Below are 18,578 nucleotides of genomic sequence, written 5' to 3'. Positions count from 1 at the left end.
GTCCCGGGATAGACCTCTAGATCAGGGTCTGCCGCTCTAATCATTGAGCCACACTTCTCTGTAATGAGGCCATGCCCCTTTTTACACCTCTCCGCAACGCAGCCCCCTGGTGCATACTTGAGGTTTCTGACCCCCTAGGCCTGCTCAGGGGGTCCCTCAAGGACCCCCAAGGCCCCCCAAAAAAATAATAATAGTTTTTAGCAAATCTGGGATGCTCGTAGGGTAAACATACCCTGCCCATCCCAAAAAAATAAAATTAAGGCCCCTGGGGCGTTTGCAGAGAGGGAAATATTCCCCTTGAATACTGGGGGTCCCTGGGGCCAAGTAGCCCACCAGGAACCTCCAGCATGGGCCAGGGGGCTGCCTTGCAGAGACCTGTAAAGAGGCCACGCCCTTTTTTCACCTCTCTGCAACACAGCCCCCTGGCGCATACTGGAGGTTCCTGGTGGGCTAGGTGGCCCCCAGGGACCCCCAGTATTCACAGGGACTTAATCCCCCAACTAAGAAAATGCTACAGGGCGCGTTTGCACAGTGGTGAAGGTAGGGGGGCGGGGCTTGAGGTGATATGTGTGCAAATATGGCCTGTGGCACGTTTTAAGTTGGGGAAATAATTCCTCTTCAATTCAGAGGTCCCCTAAGGGCCAACCAGCCCACCAGGTACCTCCAGTAAGCGCCACGGAGCTGCGGTCCTCGGAAGCTTGTTTCCGGTCCAGGGAAGACATGGCTTGGCAGTTCGGGCTGGACTGTTCCCATGAGGCACAGGGTCAGACTAATTTTGTACCGCTTTTGGCCGCCATAAGTGTGGCAGGGTATGCTCAGACATGAGTCCCTTGCTCACTTTGCCACTGGATTCAAGCAAGCCGGGCTGAAGACGGCTGGAATGCCAGAAACCGGTCCTCAGAAGCTTGTTTCCGGTCCAGGGAAGACATGGCTTGGCAGTTCGGGCTGGACTGTTCCAATGAGGCGCAGGGTCAGACTGATTTGCATATAGCCATGTCTGAACTGGGGTGGCAGAGTGGGCTAAAGAACGGTGATGGATTAATCCCAGATCTTTTCACTGGGTGTGAGTGTTTCATTGATTCAGATGCTCCGTCCATCACCACCCCCTTTTGTACCGCTTTGGCCACCATAAGTGTGGCAGGGTATGCTCAGACGTGTGTCCCTTGCTCACTTTGCCACTGGATTCAAGCAAGCCGGGCTGAAGACAGCTGGAATGCCAGAAACCGGTCCTCGGAAGCTTGTTTCCTGTCCAGGGAAGGCATGGCTTGGCAGTTCGTGCTGGACTGTTCCCATGAGGCACAGGGTCAGACTGATTTGCATATAGCCATGTCTGAACTGGGGTGGCAGAGTGGGCTAAAGAACGGTGATGGATCAAACCCAGATCTTTTGACGGGGTGTGAGTGTTTGATTGGTTCAGATGCTGCGTCCATTACCACTCCTTTTTGTACCATATTTAACTCCCAGCATTTTACGGAGAGTACTTCCTGGTCACTGAAAATGTACCACAAATTTGGTGGGCATTCTCAGTGCCCTTTGTATGCAGGCAGAATTTCCACCAACATCGAGGGGCATTGGTAAATCTTGCACAGAAATGTTTCTCCACCTTAACCTTACAAGGCAGAGACAACTGTGTCGTTTGAGTAACTTCAGTAACGAAAAATCCGCAATAGGACAGATTTTTAGCCACCATCTTAGAAAAGGATGTCAATCCCCTAAAAGGAGTGACAGAAAATCCACACATCTTACCACAGATCCACAGGCTTAAACGTTTTAATCCTACTAATGACATATCATTACCCAACCCTTCCTCCTTTTACTTCCTTGTTCCATCCCATTTTCTATTTTCGCCTCTTACTTTTCCACTCTGATTCACCTTTCAGAAAAATCTGAGTTTTTTAATCCTACTTGTATTGTTTGTTGATCTGCTGAACAAAATCACCAAGTTAGAAATACTGAAGCATTAATCACACCTCAGTGGTTTCATTAAGTGACAGTGAAGGACCCCAGCCTGTTGACACACCTTGGAAAGTTTCAGGGAGAAGCACCACGTATTCACTGGAGGTGGAGACGGAGGAACGGAGGATTTCACAATTAAAAGGCATAGCTCCGAACGCCTCGTATAAAGGTAAGTAAAGGAAGCGAGGTCCTGGTGAAACATAGTCTGTTCCTAGCAGGGTGCTCATTCTATCTCCCGCTGAGCAGGTGACGGAGTATGGCTCGCTTGGTGACGGCCTTGTTGTTTCTCTGTGTGATTACAGTGATCAGCTCAGCTGCGCGTGTAAATCCTCCAAGGAAAGTCCACGAAAGTGCAATTTCAGCAGCCAATGAGAACCACGAGGGGGAACAAAGCAGATACAAGCGACCGGACGCCGGTATTGTTGACAGCCCTGTATGTACTGCATGACAAGATTGTTTAAATGTGTATTTAAAGCAGAACACCTTTAGACTAGCGGCCCTATGCAGCGCTAATTCGAGACAAGGTGGCCCAGATTTAGAAGCAGCGCTACTCCCTGTCAGTTGCATTGCATGATAGGAGGTAGAGCTTTAAGTGGGCCGGGTCCCTCCGGGTCTCAGCTACAGTAGCATTGTGGAATGGACATAGAAATGGGTCCCTATAGGGCGTATATTCGTGTCCTTAACTATACTGATAGTCATGGACAATTGATGCAATTAATTTTCAAGTAATCCATGTTATGATTTAGTTTCCGTTTGTATTTCACATATTTTACTGAATCTTGCACTCCACTTGAGTGTTAGCTATTCTCAGGATCAGGGCTTCTAGTGGGAAGAAAAACTTGAGGGAGTCTCTCAGAGGGGTGTAGCCAATGTAATAAGGGTGTGGCTTAAATTCATGTAAGCCAAAAACCAGTGCTTCCATGATTATCATAGTGTGCTGCTTGACTGGCATTTTACTGCTTTTGTCATTGCATGACATCCAGATATAAAATACAAGTAACATTACACCTACACAATGCCGGGGCTATTGGCTTTGCCACTGGTTCTTAGTTGCATAAGCTAAATAAGCAAGAACGATGGCTTCGTTGTATAGGATATTGAAAAAGCTTTAGTTCTGAAATGATGAGACTGTGAAAGAACTAGAACGAGTCTCTTTGAAGTTTCTTCAAAGCCCGTGAAGGGTAGAACTGATTCAGAATTAGGACTTTTATTTCACCCTGAGGCCGAGGGCAACAATGCAGAACCCCATAGGGACCCGTTTCAGCACCGGCTTTGTAGAACTGCTGGTGCTGAGGACCGGCAGGACCCAGCTCACTTAAAGCCCTGCCAAGGGTGTTATGTTTTTGGATGTTTTTTTTCATGCAGCATATATATTGTATAGTGCATGCATTGAAGTGGATCAGCTCCAGGTGTTTATAACAGCCATGGTTGAAAGCTCTGAAGCTGAGGCTGAAGGCAGTGAGAGTTTCTCACAGTGCCTGTCAGAGGGTCAAAAAGTTGCTCAGAATACATGGTCATCCAAACCTTGGCTTCTCTGCAGAGCTCATAGAGACAACTCCTGACAAAACCAATAGTCCTGGCTGTATTTAGGTGTATGCCATCACATCTACATCTTTCTAGGCCCCTCACACCCACTGCTTCTACACAGCAAGGAACAAAAGATCTTCGATAAAGAGCCCCTTTATGGGTGCCCGCCAAGCATTGCAGCGCCGGCTCGGTGAGGAGCAGACCCATATGATGAAGCATGACACCTATCTTGCTGGGTGTGTGCGGGTCCTAGTTCCGAAAGGAGGTATTCCCCACCTCCCTATTACCTTGAGTACACACCAGATGGTGTATCTGCCACCCAGGAACACTGTATCACTCTTGTCCTCTAGCATGATCCAGGGCTAGTACGGATGGGACTTTATCAAGCCCCGATTGTCCCCCTTTTTGTTGACTTTGTACGAGTGAAACATGAGCCTAACTATAAAGCCCAAGTAACTTTTGTTTTTTTTAGTGAATTTATATTTATATTATTATTATTACTTTTGAAATCTGGCACACAGAAAAATGAGGTGAATGGGATGTCTGCATATGAAATACCACTGTACAGGTACTCACTTCAGGGCTTCCAGGCATATTAAGCAAAGGCACTATATTTCCAGAATGCCCTTCATTTTATTTAAGGCTTGTTAATTAGAGCAACATAAGTTTGGCACCACTTGAAAAAGTTGGATGTCGAAACGCGTTGTGGTGTGAAATGCTGTCTCTTAAATAAAAGGATATTGCTAATTGGAGCCCCCAGGAGTGCAGCGTTATCTCAATTTGTGAAACAATTACTAGGGGGTTCATGGTTTTTACCCCCAACACCGCAGCAGCAGCAAGAGCACGCCACTTGTAGAACACTTCGTTTTGGAGAACTCTATATACACTAAAGAAGACTAAAGAAGAATAAAACAATTGGATTTATCTTGGGTCTGTGCCCGTTTCTGAAGAAACCTGATTGAATCAGAGGATAAACGGAAGAAAGTAATATATATACATATATATATATATATATTGGTCGTGAGGGGTGAAAAATAAAGTACTTCTTGCCTGAAAAACTTTGCTGCAGAGGCCTGAGTTTCCTTCTACGCCAGGTGCTTGTCTGGAAGTGGTGGGAATCGTTTCGAATATATATATATATATATATATATATATATATATATATATATATATATATATATATATATATATATATATATATATATATATTACCTACTGGCTATCGCCAGTAGGTATATATAGTTAGGATTAATTCCCTATGGCATTTCTGAAAATTCTATGTCTAATAACTTTGGCGTTTGTGGACGGAATCGGCTGAAATTTTCAGGAAAATGGCACATTTTGTTTCTGAGCAGCCCCTGAAAATTTGGGGGGGTTTCGTCAAGGGGGGGCCGAGAAAAAAGGGGGGTCCCAAAACGCGTTTTTCCCATGTTAATTTCCATAGGGCGGTTGGACTCACTTTTAGCTCGAACGGCTGAATGGATTTGCACGAAACTTGGCAAAATTGTAGGGACTGTTAGCCCGATGTGCCTTTGCTAGGTCTCAATATATGTGCTTCAGTGGATTTTGAGAAATTAACGTTTAAATCAAGATATATATCTGTAACAGCGCTCCGGGCAGCGATCCGGTCCGCTTACTTTTCGCGTTTCGGAACTTTGCGCGCAGAAAGCTGATTGGCTCTCCGGTGTCTGTCAACATTCTAAACAGTCCGGAGCGGCCGCCATCTTGTCTCTCGGTAGGATCGAGAGAGAAGAAGAGGTGAAAAACGAAGGGGGAATTTAATGAAAGGGGGCAAGGTATCACCCTCTTGACCCCCTAGGAATGTTGTTGGGGTTATTAAAGGGTCCCGTGGGGAAAATAAAAATAAAAATTATTTTTCACGGTAGAAGCGCTTCACGGGCCGCGAACTGGGCCGCAAACTGGTAGCGAAACGGGAATTCGCCATTTTGTGCTTCGTTAATTAAATTACTAGGTATAAGGGGGTGCGGGAGACGTATCCTAATCCCCTATGTTTCCTGAGGGTGGCTGAGGAGGCTGATATATGTTGATACATCTCTTCCAGCGGCTGTGCGTGAGCTTTTTTTTTTTTTTGCTGCGTGACAGTCCGGAGCGGCCGCCATCTTGTCTCTCGGTAGGATCGAGAGAGAAGAAGAGGTGAAAAACGAAGGGGGAATTTAATGAAAGGGGGCAAGGTATCACCCTCTTGACCCCCTAGGAATGTTGTTGGGGTTATTAAAGGGTCCCGTGATGAAAATAAAAAAAAAAATGATTTTTCACGGTAGAAGCGCTTCACGGGCCGCGAACTGGGCCGCAAACTGGTAGCGAAACGGGAATTCGCCATTTTGTGCTTCGTTAATTAAATTACTAGGTATAGGGGGGTGCGGGAGACGTATCCTAATCCCCTATGTTTCCTGAGGGTGGCTGAGGAGGCTGATATATGTTGATACATCTCTTCCAGCGGCTGCGCCATCTTGCCTTTTTTCCAATGCCACAATTTTGTCGTGCACGGCAGCCATTTTAGATGCCAGGCTGGTCCCAGGCTATCACCTACCCCTGCGGATGTAGTTTATGGCCCCAGCTGTAGAGAATTCAGACATGCCAACCCTCCCGATTCAGGCGTGTGACTACTGATTTCAGTGCTAGTCTCCCGCCTCCCGATTTCTGCAAGCAAAAACCCGGGGGCATATCACGAACAACTAGCGATAACTTTTGTCTCTAACTTGTTTAGAGACAAAAATTATCGCCGCACATCGGCGATTTTTATCGCAGATAAACCTTGCTATTATCGCAGAAAAGTCAGCGATATTCATGTATTATCGAGCAAATGCTCTTAGCCATGTTATCCACCTCCCATTGGATAACATGGCTAAGAACTGCTCAGGGCAGGTGTTACATTTTGGAGATATTCGCGCTTAGCGCGAATATCTCCAAAAGTTGGTAATAGGAGATAGCGATGTTAGGGACTGTTTCCAGTCGCTAACATCTTGGCACGCCACTTTGCATGTCATTAGTGATAAGTATCACTGACATGCAAAGCGGGGCCCAAGATGGTCGCTATCTCCTTTTAGCTGTCACTAACTGGTGTTAGCGACAGCTTGGTAATAGGGAGATAATTTTATCTCCGCTTTCATGGCTTTTAAAGCCAAAAAAGCGGAGATAAACCCTCTTGATAATATGCCCCACGATTCCTTGGGGGTTTCAGCTGACAGGGCTTGGTATTGTGTTACATGGTAATTTTTCCAGGAAACGTCAGAGGGTCGATGCAGGAGTTCTAGAAGAGGTGATAAACCATTTAAGCCTCATGAACAAGCGCATGGTCTTTTAAAGATTTGTGAAGTACTCGGGGCGGCGGTGTGTGTGTGCCCTCTTTCAGGAGCGGGCGGGGGGGCACTGCCAGCAACTTGCCAGGTCAGGTAGTGTTCAACACGTGCATCACCCTTTCTCTGCCTGCTATTGCGCTCCATGCTTCGGAAAGGTAAGAAAAAGAACGTGCATTTGAGTTTGAAATGTCCGATCCTGCAGCAGCACACTTCCGAAGCCCACACATGACAATAACCCGATTCAAGGCCCTATTCACCCGTTTTTTAAAAAATAGATAACACTCCAACAAAGTAAGATTATAAAACTTTATTAACTTTTAACTATAATGAACGGAACAAAAACTAAAAACATTTAAACATTTTTCAACTCAAAAAGCAACAATGGTTAGAAGCTGTCTTTTGTGCGAATAGTCCCAAGGCAGCACAACGTGCAGAGTTCTGGACGGCACCCAGGTGATGTCGCCTGGGTGCCGCACTGGTTTTGGGATCCTACAATGCAGCACAGAAAAACAGCGTGGGGCGTCCCGGGTGGTGCGGGGGGAGGCCTCGTCAGTAGCGGTCTGTTGTGCGAATAGTCCCAAGGCAGCAGAACGCGTTGAGATGTTGATGGGACTGTGTCCAGTGTCCCATGGCTGACACAACATGTACGACAGGCACCCAGGTGATGTCCAGTAAACTGCCGCACTGGTTTTGGTATCCTACAATGCTGCTCCGAAAATTGGCGTGCGGCGCCCCGGGGGGGGGGGGGGGGGCGTGGGGGAGGCGGCGTGAACGGGCCTCCCCAGGTGGCGGCCATCTAGCTGAGTTGCGCCCGCTCTTGCGGCTACAGCGTCTCGCTCACCATGTTGTTGAGTTGCTCCCACTCTTGCAGTGCAGCGATAGACGGCTGCCACATGGCTCTTAAAATGGCGGACGGCTCCTCGGTTTTGGGCCTGGTCCACTGAAATGGCCCTGGGACACCTTGGAACTCGGACGCTTGCCTGCTAGGGCTTGGGCTCCATTCTCGAAAAGCATCCCCTCAGCCGTGAAGATTCTACAAAAGTCTTGGGGGCCCCCGACTCCCGCAGGCTTCCGGTGGGGAGCGGCTGCCATGATTGCTCGCGGAATGACCACGACGGAGCCACGAGATGGTGGTGCTCTCATGCTGACGCCAGCTTCAGTCTGAATGATCCAGAAACAAGGTGGGGCTTTCATCGTTTGGGAAAAAAAAATGTTCTAAACCAATGAAAAGTGTTATTTTTAGGTCATATGACCAAGCCTTCCATCTTTAGGAAACCAAAAGTAAAATGAACCAATGAAAAGTTTTATAAACAAGTCACATGACCTGTTATGCGGCATAGGGCTACAAAAAGCGTAGAAAATCCGTTGGCACGTGAGGCGGCGTCAGTAGCGGACCGATGTGCGAATAGGCCGAAGGCAGCACAACGCGCCGAGATTCGGATGGCACCGAGGTGGTGTCCAGCAAATTGCCGCACTGGTGTGGCCATCCTACAATGCTGCGCCGAAAGACGGCGTGTCCAGCTGAGTTTCTCCCGCTCTTGCGGTACAGTGACTCGAACGCGCCGAGATCCGGATGGCACCGAGGTGGTGTCCAGCAAATTTCCGCACTGGTGTGGCCATCCTACAATGCTGCGCCGAAAGACGGCGTGTCCAGCTGAGTTGCGGTCACTGTTGCGGTACAGTGACTCGAACGCGCCGAGATCCGGATGGCACCGAGGTGGTGTCCAGCAAATTGCCGCACTGGTGTGGCCATCCTACAATGCTGCGCCGAAAGATGGCGTGTCCAGCTGAGTTGCGGTCACTCTTGCGGTACAGTGAGTCGAACGCGCCGAGATCTGGATGGCCCCGATGTTGTGTCCAGCAAGTTGCCGCACTGGTGTGGCCATCCTACAATGCTGCGCCGAAAGTCGGCGTGGGGTGCCCCGTTGGCTTATGAGGTGATGTCAGTAGTGGACCGATGTGTGAATAGGTCGGAACCAGCACAAGGCGCCAAGATCCGAATGGCAAGTCCTGGATGTTGAGTGCCTCAGTTGAGAGTTCTGAGCAGTGCTTGTAAGACTGTCTGAAGCTTATTTGCACCTGCTGCAGCTTCACTATTGCCCTGGTGTGGCCAAAGGTGGCACATGACATAGGCGGCCGGCTCCCGAGGTCCGGCGGAACTTTTTTCCTTTTCCTTTCTGCTTCTTTTCCTACAATCCGTTTCATCTGAAGACACGACCAGGTCCCTGAATGTGTGCAGGGGGACGCTATTGATTGAATGAAAATGGCGGCTTGACACAAAGCTGACTCAAGCGTTACTGTTGATGCTATACAGACAAAAATTGGTTTTCAGTTTGTACATTCTTCAGGTTTTTTTTTTCCATCCAAGTCTGATTGAGAGTTTGTAGAAAAATGGCTTCAGATTTTCCACATACTACTCTTCAACATTCTTCCTAAATGTAACAATGTGAAACTCACTAGGAGAACGGCTGTTTCTGTTTCCTTTCAAAATGCTGCCAACAATATTTTCTGAATGGAAGACACCATCTTGTAGCATAAAGGGCCGAAAGGGGTTCTGGTCTGGCCGATGGTTGGTGGAGACATTTTGACTATATCTTGGACCTGCCCGGCCTCGCCCAAAATGGCGCCGGTATAAATGGGACTCGTAACTCCTTGCCCGCAAATGTATATCTAGAAAATGTTATTGTAAGTGGCCCTGTCGTATTTTAATTACAAAATGTACGTCCACCGATTCCGCAACTGTTAGACACCTTTGTTCTTGCAACCTAATGGCCCGCTCGTTACGTTCTTCTACAGTGTAAATGTCTCCTCTTCATATACGATTTCAGTTTGCTCCGTGGCCGGCCCACGTGGTTATAGGCCCGTATTTGTATACTGACATTTTCACAATAAAGGTTTTTAAAACAAAACACGGTAGTAGTATTTACATTGGTAAAGTTTTTACTTTTAGTCACTGTTTTCGAATCAGTAAAGGCAAGTGAAATAAAGCAGTCCAATTACATGACGGATAAAAGGTATAATATGTAGGAACGCAGTAAAGATAAATGCTTAAGGGCAGTTGTGTTTTTCATGTCTGCAATATAAAGTGATCGATAAGAATCTGATAATCAGGCGTATCGGCGACTAAGACAGCAGGCCGAATCTCTTTTACTCAACGGCTCCGTCATGGAAGGAAGAAACGCCCTTTTTCTCGAAAAAGGAATATATTTTACTTACAAGACAGTTGTAAATTTTCCGGGAAAGTACATTAGCCTGGAATATTATAACATATGTTTGAAAAAAAAATATTGTTCGAAAACAATAAAAAGCGTAATTTTTAGGTCATATGACCAAGCTTTTCATCATTAAATTAACAAAAGTAAAATGAACCAATGAAAAGTTTTATTAACAAGTCACATGACCTGTTATGCTTACGTTACGCGCTGCGCGCCGCGCCTCGGATCACTTCCGGGTGCGGTAACGCGGCGTGTCATATAACGCATTACGCGACAACGTAGGTCAAGAATATAGTCAAAATGTCTCCACCAACCAGCGTTCGGAACACAACTCCTTTCAGCAGTCCAAAAAGTTCTGTTAAATGACAACAGAGGGGACAGGCAACAAGAACCATCAGTCAAAGAGGGGAGGGCAAGTTCTTCTCTTCCGGGTCATGTTGGGGCGCTACCGGAATTGATCGAATTGGTAGTCTACAGTGTTTCTGGATGTTTCAGACTAAAGCTGGCGTCAGCATGAGACCACTACCATCTCGTAGCTCCGTCGTGGCCATTCCACGAGCAGACATGGCAGCCGCTCCCCACCAGAAACCTGCGGGAGTCGGGGGCCCCCAAGACTTTTGTAGAATCTTCACGGCTGAGGGGACGCTTTTCGAGAATGGGACCCAAGCCCTATCAGGGAAGCGTCCGAGTTCAAAGGTGTCCCAGGGCCATTTTAGTGGACCAGGCCCAAAACCGAAGAGCCGGCCGCCATTTTGAGAGTCCTGTGGCAGCCGCCTATCGCTGCACCGCAAGAGTGGGCGCAATTCAGCTGGATGGTGGGCAAGACGCTGTAGCCGCAAGAGTGGGCGCAACTCAGCTGGATGAAGGTTCATAATTGAAGAGTCATCAAAAGGCAAAAAGTTCCGCCGGACCCCGGGAGCCGGCCGCCTATGTCGGGGTGATCTCAGGCTACACCAGTGCTATAAGACTTGGGGAGGGTGTCGGAGCCAAGCGTCTTCTCCGAGTCCATGGCCATCACACCGCCCCTCAGGGGCCTCCGTCAAGCTGTTTAGGAAGGTAACATATCACATTGTTTTCTAATGCAGTCAGGTCCACAAACGACACTCACTTACTTTGAGAATAGTGAAGCTGCAGTAGGTGGAAATAAGCTTCAGACAGTGTTACAAGCGCTGCTCAGAACTCTTAACTATGGCACCCAACATCCAGAACTTATGCCATTTGAGAATGGCAGTGACATCGAAGCAACTCAGGGACCAAAACCATTAACGTACTTTCACGTATGAAAATCTTACTTGGGGAGGGGGCAGGAGCGAAGCGCCCCCTCCCAGTCAGCGCCACCACACCGTATGTTGAAAATTTGAAGCCATCGTTCTACAAAGTCAACCAAACTTGGATTGAAAAATCTAGAAAAATGTACAAACTGAAAACCAGTTTTGGTCTGCATAGGATCAGTAGCAACGCTTGAGTCAGCTTTGTGTCAAGCCGCCATTTTGATTCAACAAAGCACAGGCATTGAAAAAGGCTCAAAGTCAGAACTTTGAACTATGGCACCCAACATCCAGGAGCTTGCCATCCGGATCTTGGAGCCTTGTGCTGCTTTCGACCTATTCACACATCGGTCCACTACTGACATCATCTTATAAACCAACGTTATGTAAATAGTTTTTTAATAAAATGTTTTACCCTGTTTCTTTGCTGGTGTGTTGTCTATATTTTTAATATTTGCATAGGGTTTGTCGTTATTTTGGGCGGGATAGGTGACGGAGCCGAGCTGTCTTGCAGCCCTCATGGTGTGGAGCTCAGTTCATCTCACTATTTTCGTATTTCTCATGAAGGGTTGTTCCTAATATTTCTATTTTAGCGAGGTCAAAAAGAGATCCAATTAGTGGCCTACTGATTTTGCTCGATTACTTTTATTTTTTTACACGATTTTTCACTATCTGCAAAGACTAAACAGAGTATTGCGACTTTGTGCTTGTTTGTAAATAGAGAATGATCCAAAGAGAACCAATTCTAAAACAGTAAATGCTTGGACAACAATCAATCAAATGGAGAGACAAGCAGGCACGACGGATTACAACGGGGGTAAAGGCCTGCGTTAACTACCCTTCAGTATCTGCAAAGAGAGAGTACTACTAAGACAAAAGAGGGGAGGGGGGGGGGGTGCAGCGTTCAAAGCACATCAGCGTGCATAAATACAAAAATGTTTTTATCTATCACGTACTTGACATTTTAAAGCTTTTCATATTTGCTATTAAAAAACCAATGAAATTCACAGAAAAAACCATAGGTTATAGTGGATATATAGTTAGGAATTTGCATTTACAAAACCTTGAAAATTCAATGAAAAAACCATTGGTTTTAGGCCATATATAGTTAGGGATTTGCATTTACAAAACCTTATTTTACTCGCATAAAACCATTGAAATTCCATATATAGTTATAAGCGCTAACTATATATCGCGCACCCGCAATCCACTGCTGATGATGTCACATATTACATCATTCATGACATGGTTAGTGACATCACTGATGACATCACCGATGACATCTCAAATGACATCACTGATGACATCACTGATAACATCATCCAGTGACTGTATGTTTCTGTAAAGTTAAAATATCTCTTACATATTGAAGAATGAGTGGATATATAAGTGTCTGGATGAAGGATTTAGTAGGTGCATGACTGACTGTATGAGTGAGTGATTAAATGTGTCTCACTGAGTGCATGGGTTAGTGACTAAACTGTCTTAATTTGTGCATCATTATGTCTGTTGTTCTGTAAACTGTTGCATGTGTTGATAAGTAGCTATATGAGTAACTATATGGGTTATTGATTGGTTGCCCAAGTATTTGTATGGGATATTGAGTGTGTGTGTGGGTGGCTGGGAGGTGTGTGACTCTGTGCATAGATCTGTAAGCAGTTGATTCACTAGATGTATGGTTTCAAAAGTGCATGTGGAAACAGCTGTATGGGCGGTTGACTGTGTGCATGAGTGTATTGGTGAGTGAATGGATATCTCAGTGCTACATGTCAAAGTAAGTACATATGTAAAACACAGTACATGTGAGAGTTGACATATATAAATAACTGTGCATAAGAGCCAGTGAATGTGTGAGTGGCTGTATGGATCATTGTGAACTTGTATCAGGGATTGTATAAGAGAGTAAATATGTGTTAGTATATGTTTGAATAAGTAAAGTTTGTATAACTGTATATTTGAGGAAATGGAGGTGTGATTGATTCTTTGCATGACTGACTAGGTGTGTGAGTAACTCCATGGATGAGTGACAGTCTGTGAGTGTCTGTTTACACTGATTGTATCTAAGGTTATATTAGAGTCTGAAAAGGTTCATCGTATTATCACATGAATGATATCATCAGTGATGTTATCAGTCATGACAAATGAGATGTTTTCAATGATGTCATCAGTGATGTCATTTGAGATGTCATCAGTGATGTCATCAGTGATGTCACTAACCATGTCATGAATGATGTAATATGTGACATCATCAGCAGTGGATTGCGGGTGCGCGATATATAGTTAGCGCTTATAACTATATATGGAATTTCCATGGTTTTATGCGAGTAAAATAAGGTTTTGTAAATGCAAATCCCTAACTATATATGGCCTAAAACCAATGGTTTTTTCATTGAATTTTCAAGGTTTTGTAAATGCAAATTCCTAACTATATATCCACTATAACCTATGTTTTTTTCTGTGAATATATATATATATATATATATATTACCTACTGGCGGTCTCCAGTAGGTAGTTATAGTTAGGACCTAGTTTCCAAAGGAAATCCTCAACTTTCTATTTGGAATAACTTTGGCCCTGGTTGAAGAATCTTAGCGAATTTCTCAAAGAAGATGGCTCGGTCCGCTGCGCTCCTTCCCTAAAAGTTTGGGGGGGATTGGTCAAGTGGGGGCTGAGATAAAAGGGGGGTCCCAAAACGTGTTTTCTCCATGGTATTTTCCATAGGACCTTTAGACTCGGCTACAGGTCGAACGGGTGAATGGATTTATAAGAAATTTGGCAAAACTGTACAGTCCGGCTCGCAGATTACGCTTTTTTTGGAATGGTGTAAATCCGTTCAGTAGTTGCTGAGGAAATTAAAGTTAAAGTCAATTATATATCTATACGCGCGCACACGTGCGCGCACCCAAACGGCTGCGCGCGCGAGCGGAATTTTGCTGCGTGACGTCTGTTAACGTTCGATTCGAAGGAAATCAGGAAGTGTTGACCGCCATTTTGTCATTGCGAGTAAATATATTGTTGATTTCAAAGCGTTGGAATATGGAAAGGGGAGAAGGTAGAGATTGTTTTGCTGCGTAGGTTTTCTCAGGGTGTGCAGTAAGGCCCTTAAAGGCGAAAATATATATATATATATTTTTTTTAAAGTTGCGTGGTGCGCGCACTCGGTCGTGCACACCTTTTTACAGGAGTGTGAAAATGGAGATAAATCAGAAGTTTGAGTGCTTAGATATAAGGTGGCTCTGAAAAGAGCCATTGTGTTAATTGAGTGTTTTCTGCATTTATAAGTAAGTACCGATGCAGAGCCTGATGTTGCAGAGGAAGATTCTGTTTCCCTCATTCGTGAAATGAACACCGTCTCTCCTATAGACGTCTTGCATGTGGTATCGCAAGTTGTTGTGGTAAATAGAACCCATGCTATAATCTCTGAGGAACGCAGAAACAGATTTATTTACATGTCTCCTTGCTTTCTCAAATTGTGCACAATGGTGATTGGACCAATTCCATTTCTGTCTTTGGCATATATTGGAATATACCAAGGCAGATCGAGGAAAAAGTGTCATCAATTGTCGAAAGGTGTCTTTTAGAAGCATTTCCAGACCTACCCCAGTGATTGTGCCTAGATCGTTCCCACCACAGTGCACAATTATAAGGTCTGGTTCTGGGAGATGCATAAAAGTTTTCACCAATGGAATCAATTGGTGACATTTCAATCCTCTTTTGGAAATCCATGTTATGTGTACATTTGGTAAGCTGAGGTTGCAAATTCGTCTGCTTACTGCATATTTTTCACTCCAGTGAATATAACTGTGTCCTATTAGCCAGACCTTCATTTTCAAGGGATTTGTAGTCGTCCTCCGATCGGTTCTGGAAGTGGAATGGTAGTTAGAAGTTGAAATTCTAAATAAAGAAAAAGGAAGAGGCTGGGTGTGGTTTAAAAAATAAAAATGATTGGTTGATTGTAAGAAGTGGAGATTGAACAGTACGTTGTATGTTAATGTTTATGTTAAACGAAAAGTACTATTGGGTGTGAAAAAAAAGACATGTAACAGAGCTGTGGATTGGCAGGTGTTTCTGGAGGGAAAACAGTGTTGTTAATTTGCTGTAGAACGTTGAGATATGAACTTTTGACCTGTGCCTTCAGCCAGGTGCAGAATGAGGTGTTACCATGGAAACAGCCAGAGATTTCAGTGGGTGATGGGTGACTTTTATGTGACATTGAAAATATTGTGAGGGAGAACCAACTGAAATGTAAATGCTTACGTTACGCGCTCCGCATTGTTTCCGGGAAGCTGCGCTTCGCGCCTCGCGCACTGGAGCACTTCCGGGTGCGCTAACGCGGCGCGTCATATGACGGATTACGCAACAACGCGATACGTCGTTGGGGCTCCACCGGAACTGATCGAATTGGTAGTCTACAGTGTTTTTGGATGTTTCAGACTGAAGCTGGCGTCAGCATGAGAGCACCCCGTGGCTACGTCGTGGCCATTCCGCGAGCAATCATGGCAGTCGCTACCCACCGGAAGTCTGCAGGAGTCGGGGGCCTCGGTGACTCTTGTAGAATCTTCAAGGCTGAGGGGACGCTTTTGGGAATGGGGCTCATGCCCTAGCAGTCAAGCGTCTGAGTTCCAGGGTTGCCCAGAGCCATCCTTGCAGGCCAGGCCCAAGTCTGTGGAGCCGACCGCCATTTCCTGAGCTCCGTGGCAGCCGCCTGTCGCTGTATTGGAAGAGTGGGTGCAATTCAGCCGGATGGCGGGTGAGACGGTGTAATAGCAAGAGCAGGCGTAATTCAGCTGGCCGAGCGAGGCACTGTGCCGCAGGAGCAGGCGGAACTCAGCTGGCCGAGTGAAGCGCTGGGGTGTAGCTAAGAAACCTCCACCTGGTGAGGTGGGAGAGGCTCGTTCGCGCCGCCTCTCCCTTCCAGTGCACCCCACGCCGTGTCCTGGCGCAGGTATATGTGATGGTCGGACCAGGGCACCGCAGGACGTGTCTTCAGGTCAAACGGATTGTGGGACAAGGTCCAGAATGGAAGAGGCATCAAAAGGCAAGAAGTTCCGCCTGACCCCGGGAGCCGGCCGCCTATGTCGGGGGCGATCTCAGGCCATACCAGGGGAACAAGACTTGGGGAGGGGGCAGGAGCCAAGCGCCCCCTCTGAGTCCGCGTTTCTTGGAGCCTGAATTATGGCACTCAACATTCAGAACTTATGACATTTGTGCAAGGCAGGGACATCGAAGCCTCTCAGGGACCAAGTGTATCCAGAGTCCTTCCTACAGAAGGTGGTGGGGGTGGCGGCATTAGCAAGGCATCCCCCCACACAACTTGTCGGACCCTGAAGTATGGCTCTCAACATCCAGAACTTATGACATTTGTGCAAGGCAGGGACATCGAAGCCTCTCAGGGACCAAGGATATCCAGAGTCCTTCCTACAGAAGGTGGTGGGGTGGCGGCATTAGCAAGGCATCCCCCCACACAACTTGTCGGACATGACCTCTGGATGTACTGGGTGTTCAATTTCAGAATTGAAACTACTAAGAAGCAATTAGAAGTGTTGTTTTCATGTTGCAGTAGGTTGCCATGTAAATAGTTATTTAATAAAACGTTTTATCCTGTTACTTTGCTGGTGTGTTGTATATATTTATAATATTTGCATAGTGTTTGTCGTTATTTTGAGCGGGGTGGGCGGCGGAGCCGAGCTGTCTTGCAGCCATCATGGCGTCGAGCTCGGTTCCTCTCTCTAGTTTCATGTTTTTTCTAACGATTTATATGTTATAGTTTGCTAGCACGATACAGCGGATAGTCCGCATTTTATATATATGTCCTTTTTATTAGGGGGTTCCTCCGGTGGAGTCGGACGATCTACCTCTAATAAACGGTCCGGGTTGAACCAACTACCAACAAACGGGGCAGAGATAGGCATGACGGGTTACAAAGGGGACAAAAGTGTGCACTACCTATCCTTCACTATCTGCAAAAACTAAACAGAGTATTGCAACTTTATGCTTATTTGTGAACAGAGAATGACCCAAAGAGAACCAATTTCGAACAATCATAGGCTATTGGCAGTGGGCAGAGAGGCCATGACACAGAAAATGGCTGTTACTTACGTGCATGATGGGGCCTAAAAGGGACTAGATGGCGTGGCCACTGTTTCGCGACTTTCACTTTACTTTTAACAATGGCTGTGGTGAACATAAATGAACGCCGCTTATGTATACCTAATTTTAGTCATTTTCCACAAAAAAGCTTTTGATATTTGCTATTAAAAAACCAAAGAAAATCACTGAAAAAACCATAGGTTATAGACCATATATAGTTAAATATCTGAAGTCGATCTCTGCACTCGATGGAGATACAGGTCGTCGATCAGAAGATGTGCTGGCCACCTCTAATGGTAATAGCGTGGCCAGGGCTCTTGTCGTTGCCTCTGCAAATTGCAGAGGGTGCACTTGTTTGACATGCCGCACCATGGTATGTATGGAAAAGGAATATTTTTTTGCTTGATTTCTTCTTGAGAGAACCAAGTCACATATCGTGCAGGTTACTTTTGGTGCATTCACTTTCTTTTGATCTTCAGGATAAGTGAAAAATTGCCAGATGAAAGATTTATTTTTTCTTATTAAAGGTAGTCGATCATTTTGGTCAGATTCGGAAGATGAATGAGATACGGTAGCCATTTCACCAAAGTCTTCCGAAAGATGTAGGACGTTGTTGTCTCTTGAGAGTAGAAAAGATAGTGAGGGAAGTGGGTGGATTGCTGCGTGTAAATTCCAGAATTGAAACTATTAAGAACCAATTGAAAGTGTTGTTTTCATGTTGCAGTAGGCTGCCATGTAAATAGTTATTTAATAAAACGTTTTACCCTGTTACTTTGCTGGTGTGTTGTGTATCTTTATAATATTTGTCGTTATTTTGGGTGGGGTGGGCGGCGGAGCCGAGCTGTCTTGCAGCCATCATGGCGTCGAGCTCGGTTTCTCTCACTAGTTTCATATTTCTCATGAGGGGTTGTTCCTAATTTTTCTATTTTAGCGAGGTCAAAAAAAGATCTCATCAGTGGCCTACTGATTTTGCTCGATTCCTTTTGTTTTTTCTAACGATTTATATGTTATAGTTTGCTAGCACGATACAGCGGCTAGTCCGCATTTTATATATATGTCCTTTTTATTAGGGGTGTCCTCCGGTGGAGTCGGACGATCTACCTCTAATAAACGGTCCGGGTTGAACCAACTACCATCCTGATTTTGTATATCTTCTGAGCTGGATTTAAGCAGACAATTGTTAAAGTATGAAACGTTTTATA

The 18,578-nt window shown here is 45.7% G+C and overlaps 1 protein-coding gene across 1 annotated transcript in view; it reads left to right on the top strand.

Moving 5' to 3' along the window:
• The first annotated feature begins 2,176 nt into the window (after positions 1-2,176).
• Positions 2,177-18,578, top strand: part of LOC147685222 (uncharacterized) — a 96,653-nt gene continuing 80,251 nt past the window's right edge. Inside the window, exon 1 of the mRNA XM_086939601.1 lies at positions 2,177-2,389. Within this exon, the coding sequence (XP_086795727.1) occupies positions 2,213-2,389 (177 nt within the window). The 5' untranslated portion in view covers positions 2,177-2,212. The remainder of the gene's footprint in view (positions 2,390-18,578) is intronic.

Source organism: Lissotriton vulgaris, chromosome 10 (genome assembly GCF_964263255.1).
Source record: "Lissotriton vulgaris chromosome 10, aLisVul1.2, whole genome shotgun sequence".
Classification (NCBI taxonomy): Eukaryota; Metazoa; Chordata; class Amphibia; order Caudata; family Salamandridae; genus Lissotriton; species Lissotriton vulgaris.
Note: the sequence above shows the minus strand (reverse complement) of the source record. Positions and strands in the feature narration are given on the sequence as shown.